Here is a 23100-nt window from a genome sequence, read left to right on the forward strand (position 1 = left end):
CTGTCATCAGTCGGTACCAAGTACATTTGGAAAGAGTGCACACAGTGGCTGACAGTGGAAGGGGCCTTTGGAGATTGCAGAGTTGAACAGGGTCAGCCAGAACAGGTTGCTCAGGGTTGTGGGCAGTCAAGTCTCCAATAGCACCAAGGGTGGGGACACCACAACCTCTGCTGACAGCCTGTGTCACTGCTAGACCATCCTCACAGTAAAACCAGCTGCTTCTTCTGCCTGAATGGAACCTCCTGTGTTTCAGTTTGTGCCAGTTTCCTCTTGTCCTGACACTGGGCACCTGTCTCTGTCTTCTTTACTCCTCCCATCAGGTGTACAAATACAAGGTTAAAGTCTACCTTGAACTTCCCCTTTCCAGGCTGAACACTACCACTTTGCTCAGCCTCTCCTCACAGGTCAGGTGCTCCAGGCCTGTTCATCTTCCTGGCTCTTTGGTCACCTCACCCCAGCAAGTCTGTCTCTCACCAGGGCTGAGGAGAGGGAAGTATCCCTCCATCTGGGATACTCTGCCCAAAGCAGTGTTGCTGGCTCATGGCAAGGTTGTCCCCCAGGCCCTTCTATGGAGAGCTGCTTCCTAGCCTGTGAGGGTGCCCAGGGTTATTCCTGCTCAGGTGCAGGATGTGGAGTTTCCCAGCCTATCCCGCTCCCTTGGGTGCAGCAAGAGGTGCATCAGACACTGCCTAGGTTTGTGTCAGCTGCAAACTTGCCTAGAGTGCACTGACACATCACACATCACCTTAAACTGAAAAATAACTATTTTCTGGTAATAGGGAAGTGCATTCAGACAGCATGCAGTGGGATTGTGTTTTCACTTTTATCTAATGGGAAATAAGGCTTCTATGCAGCTCTTTCCAGTAATTTCAAAAGCTGGAGAAGCATACATCTAACCCTCAAAAACAACTGGGCAAAGGGTTACTCTTAACTGCTGACCAGTCTATGCAGTTTTGGGGTTTTTTGAGCACTGTAAAAGAACCGTCAGCACCAGTATAAAAGCAAAGCAGAGCTAAAATGTAGATGACTTTCAACCTTAGTTATAAGAGTTGGGTGGCTGTCATAACACAGGTACCTAATTTTTTATTATAAAAGTTACTCAAAACATTCCAAATTATGAAAACAGAACTGCCTCTGAATCCTTGCAGGAAAAAGCCCATTCTCTATATAATTCATATAAAAATAACATCCTGCTTTAAAGCCTGCTATGCTTTTTTTCAAGTTGTATGGCCTTTATCTGCAAACACACCTCCATGAACCATTTGGCAAACACATTATTTTGTGAATGGCTTCAGAAAATACACTGCCTGCCTTTGTTTATGGACAGCTGGTTGGTGTTCCAATTTGTTGGTACTCGACATTCCATGGAAGTGCAAAATCCCAGCAAATTATTAACTATAAAAAGCCTAACGCCTGTCTTCCTTCCTGTCGAAAATAAACAGATACATATATTTTAAATAAGTGGGACCTGGCAAAGTTCCTTTTCTCCCAAGAGCACCTGTAAAAATGAAACGAGTAAGTTCCAGTCATGTTTACACATCACATCATGCTCCCTTGCAAGCCAGGTGGCTGACAGCAGCTTTGAAGTAGCCAAGTGCTAGAAGTGGTTCATTATTTCAAGAGTCTGAAATGTTTCAGTGTGAAGAAGAGCTTGGCCCATGGGATACATCTTACAGGTGCTACCTAGTGCCAAGTTTATTTCAATTTTGAATACAATCTGCCACTAGAAAGTGAGAACCCTGATACTACTTGTAAGGTGGGAGGGACTTTTTACAAGGGCATGTAGTGATAGGACAAGGCAGAATGGTTTTAAACTGAAAGAGGGTAGGTTTAGATGAGATATTCTTCACTATGAGGGTGGTGAGGCACTGGCACAGGTTGCCCAGAGAAGCTGTGGCTACCCTGTCCCTGGCAGTGCTCAGGGCCAGGTTGGATGGGGCTTGGAGCAGCCTGGTCTAAGCAGAAGGTGCCCCTGCCCGTGGCAAGGGGGTTGGAAGTAGATGATCTTTAAGGCCCTTTCTAACACAAACCATTCTGAAACACTGAGTTTTAAGCCAAAATGTGAGGTGCGGAGCTCCAAGGAAAGTCTAAAATTAGTCTCCTGGTTAGGAAAATCTTAGGCCATACCTTCATTTAAGGACAGATTACAGGAGGTCAAGCTGTCCATTCTCTGTTCTCAAACGATACACATCTCTCAAGGTCTGCATGAATTAAAACCCCTGCAAAGTCAGTTCTGAGCTCTCTGGCACCTCCAATAAACATACTCTACAAAAACTTACCATTTCTGGTGCTGCACATAGTCAAGAAACAAGATATCCCCAGCTTCTGGGTATTTGAAGAAGACAGATTTTAACATCTGGATCAAAAGTCTCTGGCAAACTGGATTTTATTTTTTCAATGCAAAAGCAGACATAAGGCTTGCCTTCTATACTAACAGGTGTAGGTGCAGGACAGTCAGCAAGCAGCACAGGAAGCTGTATCCAAACAAATCCAATTGAAACTAATGACAACAAATAATCATCATGTTCTGCAAGTGTTTTTCTGAGGTATTTCCTCTGCAACTTGTTACGTGTGATTATCAACTTCCACTGGGAATTAACAGCCAGTGAGAAGTTAAAAGAATAGTGCATAGTCCAAAGCAGCTCTGCCAGCCTGGATCTTCCCATTATGTTCAGGTAAATGATGAACAAAGGAAAACAAACTACTGATCTGTAATACTGATTGCTCTTGAAGTAACCTATCAGTGAAGATTAAAAAGCCTTAAGCTGTAGGAACAGCATCAAGCACTACTGAGCTGCTAGATGACCATCTCTTTAGAGAGAAAAGTCTGGAATTAGCAGATGAGGGGCTAAGAGCTGAAGCAGACTTGTGTTACTTGTCTCTAGCAGAACTTGTCACAACCAGGCTTGTTACAAAAACAAGCAATGAGTGGGAAACCACACATTCTGCCAGAACCTGCTCCTATCAAGTCCAAAAGTGCACCAGCAGTACAGTCCTGTTAGCATCAATAAAACCAGCAGCAGCTGATGTACCCAGCAACTCTCTACACCACATATCCACTTCAAATGCCAGTTTTCACTCTGCCATGTAGAAGTGTATACACCAACTACTGTTTGTTTGGAAGCCAAGACACATATGCCCACACAGCTGCGCATATTACTGAAAATACATTGCTGGGATGCCAAGACTCCCAAACAGCAACAGAAATACACATTTCAGTATCCCATTTCAGCCATTTCTACAAGTTTAAGCAGTACTTAGTTTAAACAATACTTACAATCAGAGGAACAAAACCACCAGTGTCTCTTATTTTAAAACTGCAAGCAGTACATGACACCACTCCCCTCTGAACTGTGGCTCACATAGTTGGGTTTTAAATGACAAAAAGGCAGCTTTTATGCAAAGACAGAGAGGGAAAGAATTGATATTTCTAAATTAATATGAACTCCTCTATACATAAACACAAGCTGTCACTATAGAGGAGCAGGTGAAGTGTCTCTGTTTCCTAAGCAGTTACATTTAAGGCACTGTTGCTGTCCTACTGAAGAAACTGGCATTTTTGTTACTAATAACTATGTAAAATGTTAATAGGCAAGTCATGAGGTAAATATACAGCAAAGGAAGACATACTGCAAACAGGTCCGAAGAGCCATGGGATTCAATTTACCTTTAACAAAATGAGATTCAACAGTCAGGTTCACTGCAGCAGGAAGGCAGATAATGAATGACCTTTCACACCAAGAAAACATCAGATACTCCAGGTTAGTTTGCCTGTATGGAACAACTTTTAACACTCCAAAATAAATTAATGTTTTTCTTGTGCCCACAACTTGTCCAGTTGAATGTGAACTTTAAGGAGACTGGGAATCACATGAAGGAAAATTTCACTCTATGCAGGAGGGCATATCAACAGCAAGAATAAGTAGGGATAGAGACAAATATTCACATTGACCAGCCCAAAGTTGCCTGTTGCTGGTAACAGCAACAGAGACCACCAAATATGTTTGACATGTTCTAACACAGCTGATGTCTAAACCAAAGACTGGCACACTCAAAACCAGATCGTACCACACATCTCTGCTGATGTTGCCACATTCTGCTCAGGAAAGAGTTGACAACTTCTTGCCCTGTATCCCAGCACTGACCAACTGTTTAAACAAGCACTGAAAGGCAAACTTTCATACTTAGGGTAAGACAGGTCCTGTATCAAGACAAGAAATGGCAAATCAAGTTTGTAAAATATTTAATAGAGCAGTTTCCCAGCAGACTCCTGACCAGAATCGTAACCAGACTTCTAAAAAGTATATATATTTTTTTTTTTTAGATCTGAAAATTTGTCTTTATTTTTTACAAAATGTATTCCAGGAAGTTCAAAAGGCAATATCATAGAGGACTTGGGCGCAGAAATCAGGTGTAGTCATTCAAAGCATTCAAGTAGGAATATGGTAATATAAATATTTGAAAAGCATCTTTTCTCATAAATGTTCAAAACAAAATGTATAACTCATTCCAAACTAAAAACTGAACCTTATAGCACATGTTTCCCTGAACAGAAAAAATAAGTAACTTTTGAAATATTTCTAAAGGCCTGAAAGCTTTTTCCTTGGTTAGTTACATTAGAAGACTTGCCTTTGATTAAATTCCTTCCTTTCCAAATACGGAAAGTATTACATCAGTCCACTGTTAAAACAGACAATATGTTGCAAATTAATTCTGGTATAGTATGTTCCAACAAAGCCTAGAGTATAAAGGTGCTGAGGTGGCTTTGAGGTTAGTAGTCATCTCCTCTGCTGACAACCTCCTTGCACGTTGGGCGCAGCAGTATAGTATGCTCAAACTGTGCTGTGTACGAGCCTTTGATGTCACATAGGGGAGGATACGGATCCACTATTCCCAAGTCGCATAGGTTCTTCAACGCCATTAGGTATTTACTCTCCCCCAGACGGTCAAGCCATCTGCGGCAGAAGGCAAGAGTACCAAAGTTTTCATTGATAACGTTTAGCAAGTGTTTTGCTCTTGGAAGCCTGAAGAAAAGAGGAGAACATGTTTGAGAAGGAAGAGCTATCACCAGTAAGCATTTTCTGCAGAAACACAACACACTAATTAAGAAAAGAGTTAGATTTCAAGGTATTTTAAGAGTACCCAGTCATGGGATATCTATATACACCTATCAGGTATTCCATTCACAAAAGAAAGTGCATTTTCCTCCTGCAAAGAGATATCCTTCAAAACAAACCTGAATCCTGCCAAACAACTTGGCCATCCATTACAAACAGGGGAAGGTAAATGTGAACATATCTGCACCTAACTACACAAGCAAAACTAAATGTAGTGACAGGAATTATTCTCTTAAACAATAAAAGGCCTATTAATTTCATAAAGAAAACCAGAATTCTTCCTGATACAGAGCACTTAATCTGAACTGATTTAGGCATAAGCCTGGTGATTGAAAACACTGAAGGTTTACTGCTGAAGTCAAATACTCGTTAAGCTTTTTATTTATGCTTCTTGCAATATATAAAGATTAGAGATTTAGACACCTGCTAAGAAGTAAACTTATTTCCAAACATAAGCAGCAATGCACTAAACCAAGAATTTAAAACCCACAAAAAAAATCCTTACAAACAAAACAGGTTACATGAATAGCCTGATATATTCTGGGACCAGCACTAAGACAAAAGATTGTGGCACACAACCATGATACAGATGTTGATTTAAAAATCTATACATTTAATATATAGACTAATATACAAACATTACCTATGTATTATTATTATTATTCATAAAATTTACCAATGATGGGAAGATTGTTAAAAAACAATCTAGATTTCTGAAGGCATAATATATTCTCTCAATTTCCAGATTCTTTGTAAATCTATAACAATATGGAATTATTCCAATTAGAACACAAAGGGGCCTACAAGGATGCCAGAGAGGGACTTTTCATCAGGGACTGTAGTGATATGACAAGGGGGAATGGTTTCAAACTAAAACAGGGGAAGTTCAGGTTAGACATAAGGAAGAAGTTCTTCACTGTGAGGGTAGTGAGGCACTGGAACAGGGTGCCCAAATAAGTGGTGAATGCTCTCCATCCCTGGCAGTGTTCAAGGCCAGGCTGGAGAGAGCCTTGGATAACATGGTCTAGTATGAAGCACCCGTGCCCATGGCAGGGGGGCTGGAACTAGATGATCTTAAGGTCCTTTCCAACCCAAACCATTCTATGATTCTGTATTTCATAACAAGAGCATTGCTAACATCACCCTTTGAGTCCTCTGACAGCCTTATTAATCAATGAAGAACCTGCATTGTATCAAATCTGACCCCTAAGAGAGTGGTCACTCTAGTAGAATATAGCAAAAACCTCCAACCTTATTGGCACATGCCCAACATCAAAGTTCTTCATATAATGGGAGCACTCCATATCGTCATGAACAACGCCTTTTCCTGTGCTACCAAAGGTTTCTATAGCATATACTTCACCTTCCTAAGAGAGAAAAAAAAAAAACCCAACAGGTAACATGTTGCAATACGAAAGTAAGTAACATTGGGCCATTCTGATACAACCGTATCAGTATAACAGCTTCTGAATACAAGTAATTGAATATGAACAGATTCAATCACCAAACCAAAGCAGAGAAAAATTCAATATGGAGATTTCACACAGTGAGGTTCAAGACATCTCCAAATCATCAGCTGTTTATGTTAGTACCATTTAATCCATTTCAAGACATAAATATAATCACATTTCTAGTCACAGTTTCTTAAAGGCACTGCAGTTAAAACATTGTCAAACACAATACACCTAACATAGCCAGGAAACTACAGTCTGCTGCAAAATATTTACTAACTGGAAGTAATTTTCCTTTGCTACTCAGGTAGAAGTCCTAGGAAATGTATAGTTTAGTCACAGCAAACAGATGTTGATTACAGAGACTTACGGCACTGAAGAACTTTCTGCCCAATTTCTGCAAGAATTTTCTGGTTACAGCTGCTAGCATAAACCCTTAACCTGCTCACTTCCACTCCAGAAGATTAATTCTCCAAGAAATGAAGGTGAGCTATATCTACAAGGGCATTATCAAAATTCTAGCCAAGACCATGCCAAAAAGCCATTATATAAACTTATTTCTGCCAAGTGCATTCACATATCCTTAATGGCACAATCGTGAGAAGGACTTAGGTAGAGCATCAAACATTAACAGGCAGCAGAAGCTGGATTTTTCAGTTTATTAAGCTACTTTGAAAGTCACAGCCCAAAAAGAAGAAGCCACGTGAAAAGCAGTAATGATGGCTTCAAATTTGAGAAAAACTCCTAAAGATTCCCCATAATATTCAACCAATTTCATTTAGAAAAGACAAAATGCAAAGCCACACCCCACCACCACCACCCAGCAATGTCACAAAAAAAAAAAAATAGAAATTGCACTTTACACCCCCTTTTTCAGACTGAGAATCATCAGAGACTGTATTTCTCTCAGTCACAAAACACTGACTGGATTGCAGTTTGATACTATAATTAGCACAGCACAGTAAGAGCCTGGCTATGCTCCACATTCTTCACTGGCAAACCACAATGTCTTTAGTGATGCAGGATCGTGTCCCAAGTAACCTACAGAAGCTGAAGGAATTAAAAAAGTTCTTCTCCCCAGTGTCTGGATATTCAATTACAACAAAATCAAAGCTCTGAAATCTTTAAATATGATTTGCTTAGAGAACACAAATTTCGTACTAGTAATATACTGATGATGGATGATATACAAGACCTAACCATTCACTAAGCTGAAACAAGAAGGGCACACAAGTTTTTTCTACCTTCCTTTTCCAGCACTCCTTAATCCCACTGCACACTCCTATGGGTAAGAGGATAATGAAAACTTTATCTTTTTGCTCATATCATTAAGGTGACCAACAATTATGATACAAGTTTTGGGTGATGAGAGTGAGCCTACCTCAAGAAACAGTCCTGTCCAGACCACACCTATCCCTATTCAGATCTTACAAGTCTAAGTTACTCTGATAGGCTTACAAGTGATCACTGCTGATCAGTGATCAGGCTTAGAACGAAATTAAAAGCTTCTTATCTCATTACCAATCTTTTAAATTGGCCTTCTTATCTTGTTAGAACACAAGCTTACAGCAAAATCGTGGCTAAATCTCAGGTTATATATTTTAATGCTATCTCTTCGATTTGCAGTTTGTCACATCATGTACAGTGATTTCTCTTCCCCTGCTCCAAAATGCCATCCAAACAACATCTTTCACCTAGCCTCTCACATTAACTACAAATATGCTTAATTATCCTGTATCTGCAAAGCAAAATTGCAATGGAAGCTTTTCAAGATAGATATTACATCTAACCATACTTGCAAGAAGTCATCCAAAGCTACTACACTAGAGATACTTCTCAAGAATTACCTGAGCAGGAGAAAATTGTTTTGGGTTTGGGGGGGCAGGTGGTGGTGTTTGGTTGTTGGGGTTTTTTTTAATTACAGAGTGACCAAACAAGGAAAGTGTGAATGACTGGCAAGTTGAAACACCTTTCAGGAAAACTGTGTCCCTCAAGGTTACCCCAAAATCTGAGTTCCTGTCCTTTTCCCTGTTCTGAAGTGCGACATTCCAATGCTGCATTTAAGAAATGTATTTGCATTGAGAAACAAATATGCAAGATTTTAAGCATCTCTAAGGCCATTTTAATTTCAACAGTCTATTTGTTGTTTGGTGGTTTGTTTTTTAAATAGCAGAGTTTCAATGCTTCAATTTTAGAAAGCTCTAGATAGCAAAACACTACAGGGCTAAACGGAGAAGCTACTCACAGTAAGAGTGATCGCTCCTCTAAAAGAACACTACAAAGTACAGCAAAGTTTTTCCTCTGTGTCTATTATCCGCTAGGATCACACATACTACACATTAGGAGTGCACAGGAAATATTCAGCGACAGTTGGGGAAATTTAAAGATTTAAGAACTCCATTTACCTCCATTCTTGTGGCTTCTCCTCCTTTCACAATGGGCACTGTTTTTCCAGCATGTATCCTATATGGCCCAATTGAGTGTCCATTCAAATTCCGAATTGGTTTCACTTTTGAAGAAAACATCAATATTACTGGCAATTTCCTAACAAATGCTTAAACTTTTAAGGCAATTCGGTTTGTTAGCCCATACTGACTGTACACTAGTGACTCATTATACTGCAGAGGAGCTAAACACAAAACTATCCATGCATCTCATACAAATTCCAGCCAAAATACAAGTTAGTTTTGTATGCTGTATCAAAACCTTGTTATTTAGGACTAGCAACTCCAACAGTAGGAAAAAGTTTATTAATAAAACCAAACAGCAGGTATCAGTTTATTTGTACATTTTAAAACAGTTGTTTAGCCATCATCTTATTGTTGACTATAAAATAGTTGGGAAGGATAGGCCAAGAATATTTCACCAGAGGAATATTTAAAGCCAGCCAGAAACATGTATTTATGCAAGACACATATTCTGCTTCTATAGAGGTCTTTCCAATTTGTACATGTACACATACTCTAAGAACAACTATCCTTATATACAGAAAAGAACTTGCCTTGGTATGTTTTGCCATCAATTTCAACCTCATAAGACTCCATAACTTCTTGTATGGCCTCCCCCACATCACAGAGGCGTACATCTATTCCAGCACACTGAAAACAAAGTGCAAATATAAATGGAAAATAAATGCAGAGTTTACTGTAAAAGACTTGGTAAATGACTTGCATAATGCTCATACCTTTATTCCAGTATTTGTGGCATCCTTTACAGCTTCTAATAGTCTGTCATATTTTGGATTGAATGTGACTGTAAAGGCACAGTCAATAATACGACCTGAAATGAGCAGAAGTTAATCAGCGTCACAGCCTTTGCTCTGAAGAATATTCTCATAGCTTTAATTCATAAATGAAAACTAACCACTAATATGTGTTCCAAAATCAATTTTGCAAATATCATCATACTGCAGGACTGTCGGGTCGCCAGCATTGGGAGTGTAGTGGGCAGCGCAATTATTCAGAGAGCACCCAGTAGGAAATGCAAGACCTGCATTTAAACCATTTTCCTTTATCAGCTTACGCGAGCAGTCTTCTAGTTTTTCACTAAAAGGCAGAACAGAGAGAAGGAAAAAGGAACATAACAGTTTTATTAATATTTCTTATGATGACATCAAATAAATCAATGCAAGAACAAAACCTCAGAAAAAATACGCAGGCGAATGTTTTAATGTGAAATCTTAAACTACTTGTATGATAACTGAGACTTAGACTTTATGAGATAAATACAACACAACAATCTTCAGTTCTTTGTGCTGTTTCTTCTACCCCTTCTTGAGCAAAACTCTGTACTTCACCAGTGTTTTTACTCTAAATTTAAAATATCCATCCTCTACAAGCTACATTTAACCCATTCTTCCTGAGCAGCAGAGGTTACACAACTGAAGTTAAGGGAAATTCAATGGATTCTTTACAATTACTGGGATTTAAGGGACAGGGAAAGGCAGTAATATATGCCTCTCTATATTAAAAAAAAATTCCAATTAAAGGAGGACAGTAATATTTTTTGTTTTTAATTTCTGTTTTTAAGTGATAACTGTGATAAAATAAAACCTTATGAGATTAGGTTTTGTTCTTGATTTTTGTCTACTCTCAAGCTGTTAGCTACTGGCAAGCTACAGATACATGTCCAGTGGCACACACTCCCATAGTGGCAGTGAATGCTGTAAACTGCAGCTCTCACCAGCACACCACACTCTGGTTTATTTAAGAAAGCTGTTCGCTCAGAGCAATCTGGGAAAAGAAGAGAGTGTCTTTTAATAGGCAAGTCTCCATAGCCTGAGGTACTTTAGGAAGAAAAGTCAGGTTTTGAGAAAATTATTGCTTATAACTGTAACAGTCAAACTGTATAATTCAATATGACAGGTTTGTTTCAGCTACACTAGTGATTATTAAGGCAGTTGTCTTTCTTCTGCTTTCCTTGATGGTATATTACTTCTTCCCATTATCCTCACACAGTTACCCTGGGAATCAGCTCTCTTACGATCCTAACTCTAGTCTGCAGAGTCCTCAGTCATATCAGACTGAAAACACCTGATGCTGGAAGCTAAACTGTCCTGGACCAGTGCAGTACTTGGACAGTAGACATTTACTCTAGACAAACTAAAGGATGTAAAAGAAGAACAGTTGGAAGAATCAAGAGAATCAGTCCAGGTTAATTATTTCTTTAAACTTTACCTTAACTCATGTTTATTTTAATCTATTTGCTGTGTTATTTCTCATAAACTGAGGGTAACACAAAGAAACACTGTGTTTCTCCAGAAACATCAGTTAGTGAAAACTAAATATATACAAAAATCTTCTGGTCCCAGACTGAGTACACAGCCATACCATTTTTAAGCCTCTTTGCCCACCCCCAGGCACAGGCTGCACCTGCATCACTCATCCAGAGAGCATTGTCCTGACAATTCTCGCAAGAGCCAGGATGTTTACTAGTGCTACTGCTACTTCTCTAGAGCACTGCAGAGTGTGCAAGAGTAGCCAAGGCACTGAGTATTACAGATCAAGCGTATGCTCAAAATAAGCGAGCATAACTGAAAGCTTAGCTTGAAATTCAGTATGATCCCAGGCCCTGTAAAGTCAGGAGTATGTTATAAGAGAAAACTTTAAGGAAATTATTGGTGATATTGGTTGGGTGTTTCAGATAGAAATATCCAACACTTGTGACACAATGAATTAAGCACACAAAACTGAGACCAAACCCCTGCCCCTCTGGAAATGAAGAAAAAACTACAGCAGAGGTCTTCGAGAAGATCTGTGTCCTCACCAGATTTCTATCATTGTCATTCCAGGTTTTATCCAGCTCATAACATATTTCCTCACTTGTCTGTGTGCCTCCGCAGCCTCCCGAAAATCATTCCAGATTTCCTCGCTGGCTTGGTCTAGAGCTTTCTTCTCTTCACTAGTTATTCTCCAAGCAGCAGTTCGCCTTCAAAATAAAAGTGTGTCATGAAAAGTTACTATAATCACAGTAGTCATTACAAGTTCTGTCTAAAGCCTGCAGTGTTTATTAACCAGCCAGGTCTACATCCCCCTGTGCAACAGAAAAGATCCTTATTTATAAAACTTTCAGAATAAGGGAAGCCTGTAAAAGAAGGGAAAAAATAATTTACCACAGACTGAGACCTGTGAAAAACATTGCAGAAAAATAAAAATAAATCATGTATACATAGAAATTAAACTGGATTAGACCATGAACTATACTATTCCCTTTACGTCTTCAAAAGCCTTACCTCCCAACCCTCCCAAAAGCCCAGAGAAGCAGCGTGCTTGAAGGATGCATAATACTTTTCAGTGCCTGCAATGCTACCTTGAGTTTAGCACAGCAAATCACTGCAACATGCTCTCCTCATGCAAAAACCATACGTTTTTGCATAGCCTTACTCATACAGACAGTGCTCCTCCTGTATGGAGAAGAATCTCAGCACTGCGGAGTAGCTGCTTGGCCCAGAAATTGTCACCGACACAAGACACAACAAGCTCCTTTACAATTTAAAAGCTTGCAGTTCTAGTATTACCTTGACTCGCCCTCAGAGTATTTAGGCAATAATAGCTAACTCAGTGGACAGTAACTATGACATGCCAGGAAGTTAATTTCTAAATTTGCTGGATGGTGAATTAACATTTGTTCCAGGACAGTAGCACTCATTTTGGTTCCTTGGAAGATACAACACCAAATATAACACCAGTTTTGAGTATATTTTCTTTTTCTTATTTTTGTGCAAGAAGCCATACAACAAAGGTTCCAAGAAAACAAATAAACAAAAAAGTAATTCAAGCACTCCAGCAACTGTCAGAACTTAAAGACTACTCTTAGAGATACTCTTTAAATGGTGAAGCTGAAGCCCCATAACAATGGAAAAAACCCAACACTTAGCAGTATCTCTAAGAACTCCACACATGCTCTGCAGGACAAACACTACTAAGAATAACACACGGCTGTACATCCTGGCAGGTGGATCATAAAAGTAAAGGGATGATGGCCAAGATGGACAGAGGATGCTGAACAAAGTCTGCACATTCAGAAATTTTTACCTTTATGTGAGCTGATTCTAAGCAAACAACTGAGAATGTAGAGTTAAAGGATTACTTTTCCAAATCCACAGGTGAGCTACTTACCTGTTTCATATATATGTAATTTGGCTCAACTCAAAGAGTTTCCTTCACAGCCAAAACCAGGTATGAGTGAGCCAAGAGACTATGCCTGCAATTTTGGTGCATTTTGAAAGTATAGAGGCCTTCAACCCTAAAGCAGAGCTGAAAAGATAAAGGAGGATAACAGGCTATTCTATAAATTTTTTCTCAGCATGACCAGAGGAACCAAATACCTTGAGACCCTTTTCCCTTGAACTTCTGCTTCTTTTCAGATAAAGTAACAGCAGTGCAAAGGAGAAATCCCATGCTTACTTTCCTGAGCCGTCTTCTTGCTCCAATAGCAAGCATCACACATGCTACTCATAGAATATGCCTTAACACTGGAAAATTCCACCAAAAAATAGCAGGTTACAATACCTGAGCATTTTCCTGTACTTGGAAACTGGATTACTGCCAGCACAGCAGTCATGGCACAAGAAGATGGAAAAGGTGTACTGCAGAAAAACAGCAGGGGAAGAGACTCAAGGATCCTTTCAGACTGTTCTGGATTCCAGCAGGGAACACCCTCTGGTAACAAGAGCTGGTGACAGAGTCTGGGCAGCTGCTCTGCCGTCAGTCACAGTCTTAAGTGCGAACTCCAGCAAACTGGCAGGAAGCCGTCCTCACTCTATACTTCTGTATTTCAGCATATAGTCACTCCATGCAAGACAACTGAGGGACAAAATAACCTCTACGCTTAAAAATACTGCATCAGACCCAAGGCACTTTGCTGCCAAAGCAGCACCACTGCCACCCAGGTGCTCATGAAAGGAGGTGACAAGAACTCCTGCTGGGGCCTAAGAAAACAATGGATGAGTGAGACAAATGTCTCGCCAAACATCATGTCCTCCCACAGGTGCAACAGCTAACAAGCCTTCCCAAGGATATATTTTAACTAATATGCTGGCTACCACATACCAGCTTAAGAAGTTCACGTCTTCCTCCAAGCCATTTATTCCTACCTTTTTCAGTCCAGTTCACAGCCCTCAGTTTCCACCAGAACAAACCTTTTTAGGATTGTGCTGTAAACCAGATTTTAGTGATCAAACACAGGAATTCCAGAAAACAATTCCCCAGATTATTGCATGTGGGCAGAAACAAGCAGGCAGGGACAAGAATGCCTTAATCCCATTTTAACAAAATTGGTATATCATAAAATATTGCCTATAGCTTTTCCACCCTTCTCATCACATCATCTCAAATTCAAGAGTCTTCAACAAAAAATGCAAGCCTTCCAATAAAACTCAATAATTGAGATATAAAAATACCAAACCTGTTAGTCTGTTTTTTATAGAACTGATTCTCTGCTATTTTTTGCCCTGAAAATGGAATTATACCCACTTCTAATTCAACTTCCTGCACAAAATACACAATTTTACGTTGATAACAGGCAATGTTAGAAAGCATGTGACAGCAAGAGTTAAGAACAGAAGTGCAACTCTTTAAAAAAAAAAAGAAGACAAACCCCTACTGACCTCAGCATAAGTAAGCAGAAGCACAAAAACACTTCACCGATACGTCAAATGAAACTATTATTCGGAATAGGAAGTATCCTGGCATTCAGATCAGCTACTAATTCAAGTAACTACTTATGCTAGGAAATGCTAAAGTAGCATCAGAAGATTTAAATATTTAAATTAGGAAGAAAACCAGGCATATATTTGCCTAAGCAAATTATATAAAGAAACTATTTCAGGTTCCTTAGAAGAGTATATTCCTCCATGCCAGAAGACTCTTAGCACAGGAAAGATGTCCCACTTAAGTCCTACTAGAAAAGGTGGACTGGTTGGTTGGTTGTTTCTAACCCCCCACACCCCTCTTACTTCAGTTTGCTTGTCTGTTTTCTTTTTTTTTTTTTTCTTTTCAAATGAATAGTAGCAAACCCAGAGCAAGACACTTAAACTTCAATAGCTGGATACACAATAGATGTAAAAATAGTGTGTTATTTGTTAATAAACTAGGCACATGCTTAAAACGTGTATAATCTAATTTCCCGGATTGCTTAAATTGCGTCCCTTTGACCACGGCATATGCACACATGAACACTTAAGCCTTAATGAAGGAATCACTCCTGGATCAGCCTGTGAGGCCTACCCTGTGAAAATCCTTCATTAGCATGCTAATACTGCACATACAAACAAGGCAGCCATTTATAAATACAAGCACACCTTGTGATCAAACTGAAGTCACTAAAAAAAAAGGCCGCTTCAAACCCAAATTTTAATCTCATAAAGATGAAACCATGCTAGCTGTGAATATCTGAATACAATTTATAGGACATATTAGACTCTTAACTATGTTGCTTACACTATGACAAACAGGGATTGACTTTCATCAGCCAATAAATGTTCTGATGTAATTTGATTCTGGAAAAAGCATCACTGAAAACTAAACAATGCTTTTAGGAATGTAATTATTTATCTAGTCCCGCTACTCCTTTTGGTTTATACTATGTTTTCAGAGTTTAGATTCAAAATTTCCTGAGAAGTTTTCAGTAAAATTTGTTTTGGTTTTTTTTCATTTATATATTCATGCAGTTCAAGCTAATTCCATGTCCTGGTCTGCTCCCTGCCAAGCATGACATTCCACAACACTTCATGTTGGAATAAAAATCAGGAAACTTGGTCAAGCTGGTATATCCCAATTCCTAACAAAGCATAAGGAAATAGCAGCACCCCATGAAAACATAAGGATGCAGATCTCTGATCCAGTAAACCACTAGAAGCTGTTGCTAGTTTACTAAAATTGCACATTATTCCCACATCAGTATGAATTATAAAAAACAGTTTAGGTTATAGTAACTAAATATTCATACAAACAGAGAAAAGCAATGTGCAGAATATACCACTTAGGCTTTTAAATTTAACTGTCTCAGTCTGAGATGGACATGTCTCTACCAAAATACTGATGAAAATAACAAGAAGTTGACTCCTACATGCCCCTAAAACTGCTGCATAACAGTGTCTCATCTCCCTAAATTTTAAACCTCTCACTTCTAATTCAGACTATATTTTCCTTACAACCTGTCTATTGAAATCCTGTTGGTCCCCTGCTTCATATCAATTCTGCTCATGCAGGCCATACCTTAATTAAAAGAGTACGGAAGGGGGAACATTTCTGGCCTGAAGACTTCTATTCATTAAGCTTTTAAACAATCCAGTTAAAAAAATATTTAAAAAGAAAGGAAAAAAAGCACATAATTCACTTTGTCCATTTAGTTGTACATTAACAGTTTCACAATTCAGCACATCCAAATGACAGCATTTATTTTTTAAGCTTAAAACACTCACCCATCTTGTGTTGATGGGTATTCACATTCTTCTCCCTTCGGGAATACGTTGCTGGGAAATAGATCACATATTGGAATAGAAGGTGGATCTGTCTGCACCTTAGCTGTTGAGTATAATTTAAGAAAGTTTTACATATGGTACACTGAAAATACTAAGTACCTTTTTTCAACCATAAAAGTTAAACCACACAAGTTATTTATGATCCCCTTCTAGAATTTGGGCTTCTATGAAGACAACATCGTACCATGATGCTCTTGTTTAACTTTTATTTGGCCAATGCTCAAGGTGGCATTCAGGCATATAAGAAAGAAGAGCACTCTGCTAGACATAGCCTACAAACCCAAACTGCACCCCAGAATTTGTTTCAACTGCCAAGAACAGCACTTACACATGCTTATACCAAATATTCATGCAATCTGTCTTTATTTTTGTGCATGATACCTACGTCCTTTCTTCTTCTTCTTCTTCTTCTTCTTTTTCCCTGTTGCTCCATCTCCTTCACCATCTCCATCTACAGGAAAGAAAGTGCTCGAGTAAACATAAAATAACCTTAAAGAACCAAAGAATTCTGAATGAAACACAAAACCATCTGGATTTTCAGTTCCTATACCAAACACAGACCTAAGAAAATACTTTCTAAAGTTGACGACTTAAACATAACACCAAACAGAAAAAAAAAGCAGCTCAGGGAAGAGTTTTCAGAAAGTCCTACTTCAAATTCTTCTCAATTCAACAAGATGCCTGAGGTTGAAGGAGGGTGTGAGAGAGAACTGTTAGACAACAGCTAGCAAAAAGCTAGGAACTACGGCTTCAAACCCATCTTCTGATGCTTTAGCTATCTGGAAAGATAATGTATCTGGAAAGATAAAAAACCCAAACAAGTAAAGATGACAGCACTTAGGTCAGGATAAGTTTTATCTGGAGATAACAGGGAAAGTCACAACCAGCACTGAGCAAAAACACTGCAGGTGGGAGGCACCAGCAGACGCATTCACAGAACACAGCAAGAATCATCCACACCATGTTACCATCATATCTGAGAGTTAACAATAACACTGCGGATTTCACATTTGGCTACATCTAATGCTTTATAAACAATGAAGTATTTATCTAATGTGATACCATTTAATTAAACCTTATGGACCTAAACACAAATTAATTTCAAAATGGATAAATACCAGACATCTACATTTACAACATTCATTTTTATCTGAAGCACAAAGTAATACTGAAAGAACTTTTGGAATCCAGTCAAAGCACTACCATTTTGAATGAATTTATACAGACACTTGTATTTCCTCATTTATATAAAACCAAAACTAACCATAACACTGACCAGTTGTTCCAATCACTAGATTTCAAGTCTCTCATGATGGTCAGTGTCATCTGTATTTTTATGCCATGGTGAATGCTGTAATCCTGCAGTTGGGGCAAATTTCAGGAATGTCTCATCGCTGCCCCAGCACAGCTCATTCTGACATTAAGTATCTTTATTTAAATCATTGTAAAAAAAGTAAATAAATAAATTTTAAAAAAATAAAAAAAAATCACAAGTACTTTGTAACTACAACATAGTCCAGCCTACCAGACTCTCCATCAATCCATATTCCACAGGCAGCCAAAAATCCCTGGTAATGCATATAAAATTCTTTAAAATGTGGTAACCTTGCCACATTTCTCTTGACCTTGAACTGTGCTCAAACCATTCATCAAGAAATGAGTTAGAAGTGACTCCACTTTATTTACCAAATCATATTTTGCCTTCTTTTTTTTTTTTTTCTTCTTAACACTAGGCCTAAACACACACACACAAAACAAAAGGTATAGCATATCTTAAACGTTGTTGCTGTTACTATCTGCTTATCATGGATTTTTCATACACCACTGCACATGAATCTGCCAACTGCAAGCCAAACTAGCCGGGCCTACACTTTCATGTCCTTGAAGACTGCTGCAAACTGTGCTGCCAGAAATATAACTACTGCATTTTAGCAATACCCTGTTTGTCTTCAGGTTATTTAGCTGTTAATAAAAAAAATATGCACCAGAACAGCAATTTCAGATCTTTGCAAAACTGAAGCCCAACCTTATGCCATTTTGATATAGCTGTATAATAACTTAACATTTTTACCTGATACATATTAAGCTATCTATCAGCATGCTTTAACACTGCAATGGAAACCTGAAGAGTCCTTCCTAATCTCTCCCAGATTTCAAAAGGTATACACAATCTCATCTCTGAAACCACTCAGTTATATGCTTATCAAGGAGGAAAAAAAAAAAAAAAAAAAAAAAAAAAAGGGAGATGTGTGGAAGTGTAGGTATTTTATTGTTTTAATCTAAAGCAGAACCGTATCTCAAGCAACACCTCTGAAACTACACAATTAAGATGGCAAGTGGTAAGAACCAATACAGGCAAGAATAGACAGTTGCACCAAAAGAACCCCACAAACTTACAGCAATTTTTACTTATCTGCAAAAATATCACTGTTTTTCTAAGAACATATCCAAGTCCAATGTGTGGAAAAAAAGGAAGATTATTATTTCAGCGATAGCACCACTTTTTTTATACTTTCTAATACTGTAATAGTAATTGCTAATACTGTAAAAAGGTTAAAAGAGCACATGACTTGATCTGTGACTAACAATGTTACTTCTCCTGAGATGGAACTATAACTATTCTAATAACTTTCAAGGAATTCTTTTCATGGTATAAGTTTTCACTTTCCTCCTCAATACCACTTGCTCCAGCTGCAGTGATGGCAAAGCACACATTGTATTAATTACATGTGAACTCCATAACCTGAAACATACCACAAAAGAAATAAAGCATCAGAATATACTTCCAGTGAAAGTAACTGCATAAAACTGGATGCTATATATAAATCAATCCCACCACAATTCGGTTGGTTGGGTTTTTTTTTGGTTTTGTTTTGGTTTTTAATTCTACACCTCATTTATTAAATTCTGGAATTACTAGTTCCAGCAATAGTCAACTAAGGAGACTTCTTAGCAGAACAATAAGAAACACTTTAGGGTGCTCAACCAACTTTAAATGCTAATTCACAAGAAGGAAACTAAATTACTAACAATAAATGTATTTTCTTAAGTGTCCATTCCTACTGAGGACCATCCATCAAAACAAAATCTGATGCTACAACAGAAAAGACGCATTCAGCCTAGACTGCAATTCTGGGCACTTCCAAAGCACCTGCTTAGAACACCAGCTGCACAGTGCAAGCAACACACAAGGTGTATGCCTTGCTTACATATTAATCTCTCCCCAGATCAGTTTCAATGAAAAATTAGGACTATGGATGAACAAGTTTCAAGTCACAGGTTAAGACTCTAAGACCTTCTATTAATTGAAATGTTCCCTTAAAGGCTTCTCTGTATATTTTGTTCAAAGCCAAGAATAAGAGAAGTAATTTGGAACATAAATTGATACTGACCATAGTAACCCGAGTGAGGATGATTTATAGCTTACTTTACCTTAAACTAAACATTTCCCTTCAGTAGGAAGATCCTTGAAAACAAGAAGATTTAACAAAGTTTTTATACCTACTATTTTTCACGCATATGCATGCGTGACAGCTAAACTGTTGCCGAAACAGTGAAAAATATATATAGTTGCATCTCGCCTCTCCCATGCAGGCACAAAAAAGGCATCTGTGAAAGGTTTAAGTAGAAGTCTAGGAAGAAGCTGAAACTGGAAATGTCAAGGGAAAAGATGTTACACTTGCCTTCATCATCATCATCTTTCTCTTTCTCCTCCAATGCTTGCTTATCCAATTGTTTTGCTACGTCATCAAGAGCACCTTCTACTTCTTTATCTGTTTCTTGTCCTGTAAAATTAAAGTATGACTTACAGCAAAGGGATAGCTCCATAATAGTAAACAATAGCCCCCAAAACTTATAAACTATTATGTTGCAGTCATCCTATAGAGACGTGAACATATGATGCTTTTTTTTTTTCATTTTTAAAACAGATCCAATGTCTAAGATTGTAGCGCATTACAGTGACAGGTACTGTTACTGAAACTTGTGCATTACTCAGACATTACCCAGACGCTTCCGATTACTTTTTTTCTGCCTGGATAACAAACTCCTTCTGCCATCGCAGCCGCGTGCTCTTGTGAGATAATATGGGCGTGAAGTAGCTAATTATAAAGGCACAGCACGATCATCACAAACTGCTAGCATGCTAAAACAAACCCAAACCGTAGTTCCTCTACACTAGTTGCCCAGACTTGCTCCAGTCTTCTCAAGAGAGGCAGGGAGGAGTACCGAGACTCCATCATGCGCGATGACTTTTACAGCAGCCGCCTTACGCCCTTCTCCCCCTCAGGGCATGGGAGGTGAGAAGAGAAGGGGTAGCTTCTCCTGCATGCACAGGAGCAGGGAGGACTTCCCTCACTCAAGCTCCTTCGATGCTGAACGGCAGCAGCAACGGCTGCAGCATCCTCCCGGCCCCGCGAGCCCACTCCTCGCCCAGGGAGCCCACACAGTCGCCGCGGGCCGAGACGGCGGCGCCCATCACGCCACCCGTGCCCTGCACGGCAGGACCCTTTGGCCACCCACAGCCACCCGCTGCCGCGTGCAAGGCCCGTTCTGCCGGCTTGCAACCCCCTCAGACCACCCAACAGCCCTGTCAGAGGAGGGTCCCGGCGCGGCCCGGCCCCTACCCGCGGGGCCCGCTTTGCCCTTCTTCTTCTTCTTGCGCTTCTTCTTGGTACCATCCTCCGCGCCGTGCCCCGCCGCGCCGCCCTCCGCGCCGTCCTTGTCCTCAGGCTCCGGCGGCAGCTCGCCGTTGAGGTGCTGCTCCACCTCGGCGGCGGCACTACCCGCCTGCCCCACGCCCGCCATGTCGCCGCGGCCGCGCCGCCTCCCACACACGGTGCGGTGCGCTGGAAAAGAGAGAGCAAGAGAGCGGCAGAGCCGGCCCTCCGCTCTATGGTGGGCGCAGGGCACGCCGGGAAGCCTGGAGGCCTCCTCGCGCACCGCCCCTCATGCGCGCACGCGCGCCGGGTCCCGGCAGCTGGTGGAGGCTGCCGGCGGTGGCGGTGTCGGGTGCGCCCGGTTCTTCGCGGGTCTCACACCGGCTGTCCGCGGGCCCGGCCTCCGCCTCGGCTGTGGTCTCTCTCTGCTGTGGTCTCTGCTGTCTCCGCAACCTGCCCCCGCGTCACTTGCGCGCTGCTCTCCGCTGCCATCGCTGTTGTCAGCCTCTGTCCTAAACCCAGTCGTGCGGTGCTTTCTGTTTGTAGTCCCCACCGACACCCAGAGCTGTGACCACATGGCGTTCTGGGTGCGTGGGTTTTAGCGTGCGCCCTTGAGTGTGCAAGGATCTCCTCAGTCTCCTGCATGTTGCAGCTGGCTAGAATCGGAGGGGTTCAAACTGCTTGGGTGACCCAAAACGCATCCACGTGGCTGGATTTCAGTTTGGAGAGAGTTAGTGGAGTAAGGTGGCATGCTGGTGGCTATTGCAAAGGGAAGTTTCAGAAATGCAGGCAGAGACTTGCTCTTGCTTCATCAGCAAGTACATTCGTCCAACAGGAACAGCTGCCATGAAATTCTTACACCATTTCAGATTTTACAGCTTGAAAACACTGAACAAGTGAACAGTCACATGCCCATGGCAGGGGGGTTGGAACTGCATGATCTTTAATGTCCCTTCCAACCCAAACCATTCTGTGGTTCTGTGAGAGGTAACTTGTACCAAAGGAAAATAATATCAGAAAAAAAAAAGAGTTTCTTCCAAGTCCCATGGAGCGAAAAAGGAAAGATTCTAATACCTGGCAAATGGCTTTCCTTGTCCCATTTCCACCACTACCTAGAAAACCAAGGAGAAATACCAGTATTACCAGTGTCCACTAATGGTTCATTAAATCAGCTTAATTCTTAAAATTCCTCTACCAAGTTCACACTTTTCACAGGCCTTCTACTAGTATAATCGTGCTGGCTAAAAATACTTTTTTTCCCTCCCCTTCCTTACTGGCATATTTTAACAACTCTTGCCTGAGATTTATTTATAGTATACAGTATAATATAGTGTCATGATAGTTTGTAATATACACTCATTATAAATGGGCCTTAGCCTGCATAGCGGTGTTTTAAAATGCTTCTGCAGCCAGGTCTTTGCTTGGGAAAGATGCCTTGTACCTCACTGGGGTACAAATTCTGCCCCCTTGGACAGTTCTCAGCAAGCACATGACTTCAGAAGACTAAGCTCATGCTATAGTACTGATCAAACAAACTCCATCCTGCTCTGTGTGGGGGTCACAGTGGTATGTTCTCCAGAGCTTTGGCTTCTAAGAACAATCGCACATGGAAACATCCAGCTGTGCCTTTCATGGTAGTGGGATGAGTGCTGGGAAGTTGACTCCTCTGGGCTTAAGGCATGTTCAGAGCAGTGAGACATGGCCCAGCAGCTGGGAATTGCAGCATTACCGCTTATTCCTCCTTTAAACCACATTTTTTATATGCTAGTGTCAATTAATGCTACTGGACCACCTGTAGGAGGGTCGTATTACTATGTGTAAAGCAGAATAAACTTTTCACAATAGAACAGGTGAGCCGTTTAACTCTTTTAACTGTTTTTCTGCTGTTCTGT

The 23100-nt window shown here is 40.2% G+C and overlaps 1 protein-coding gene across 1 annotated transcript; it reads right to left on the reverse strand.

The window, feature by feature from the left end:
• Positions 1-4226: 4226 nt before the first annotated feature.
• METAP2 (methionyl aminopeptidase 2) lies at positions 4227-21459 on the reverse strand. Its single transcript, XM_080638927.1, has 11 exons — positions 21176-21459; positions 20234-20335; positions 16936-17001; positions 16491-16593; positions 11834-11995; positions 9932-10113; positions 9753-9847; positions 9570-9666; positions 8974-9077; positions 6369-6484; positions 4227-5024 (listed from the first exon to the last, which is right to left on the reverse strand). The coding sequence occupies exons 1-11, from the start codon at positions 21354-21356 to the stop codon at positions 4772-4774; spliced, it is 1461 nt and encodes a 486-aa protein (XP_080495053.1). The 5' UTR covers positions 21357-21459; the 3' UTR covers positions 4227-4771.
• Between the last annotated feature and the right edge of the window lie 1641 nt (positions 21460-23100).

Source organism: Psittacula echo (genome assembly GCF_963264785.1).
Source record: "Psittacula echo genome assembly, chromosome: 1".
Taxonomy (NCBI): Eukaryota; Metazoa; Chordata; class Aves; order Psittaciformes; family Psittacidae; genus Psittacula; species Psittacula echo.

Bases quoted from the DNA above. Each gene is read 5' to 3' on its own strand.
- METAP2 (XM_080638927.1), bottom strand. From the start codon at position 21,356: ATGGCGGGCGTGGGGCAGGCGGGTAGTGCCGCCGCCGAGGTGGAGCAG. The intron at 20,336-21,175 runs GTAGGGGCCGGG...TTAATTTTACAG, and splicing joins GGGCAAAGCGGGCCCCGCGG to GACAAGAAACAGATAAAGAA. The intron at 10,114-11,833 runs GTGAGGACACAG...TCTGCCTTTTAG, and splicing joins ATGACAATGATAGAAATCTG to TGAAAAACTAGAAGACTGCT.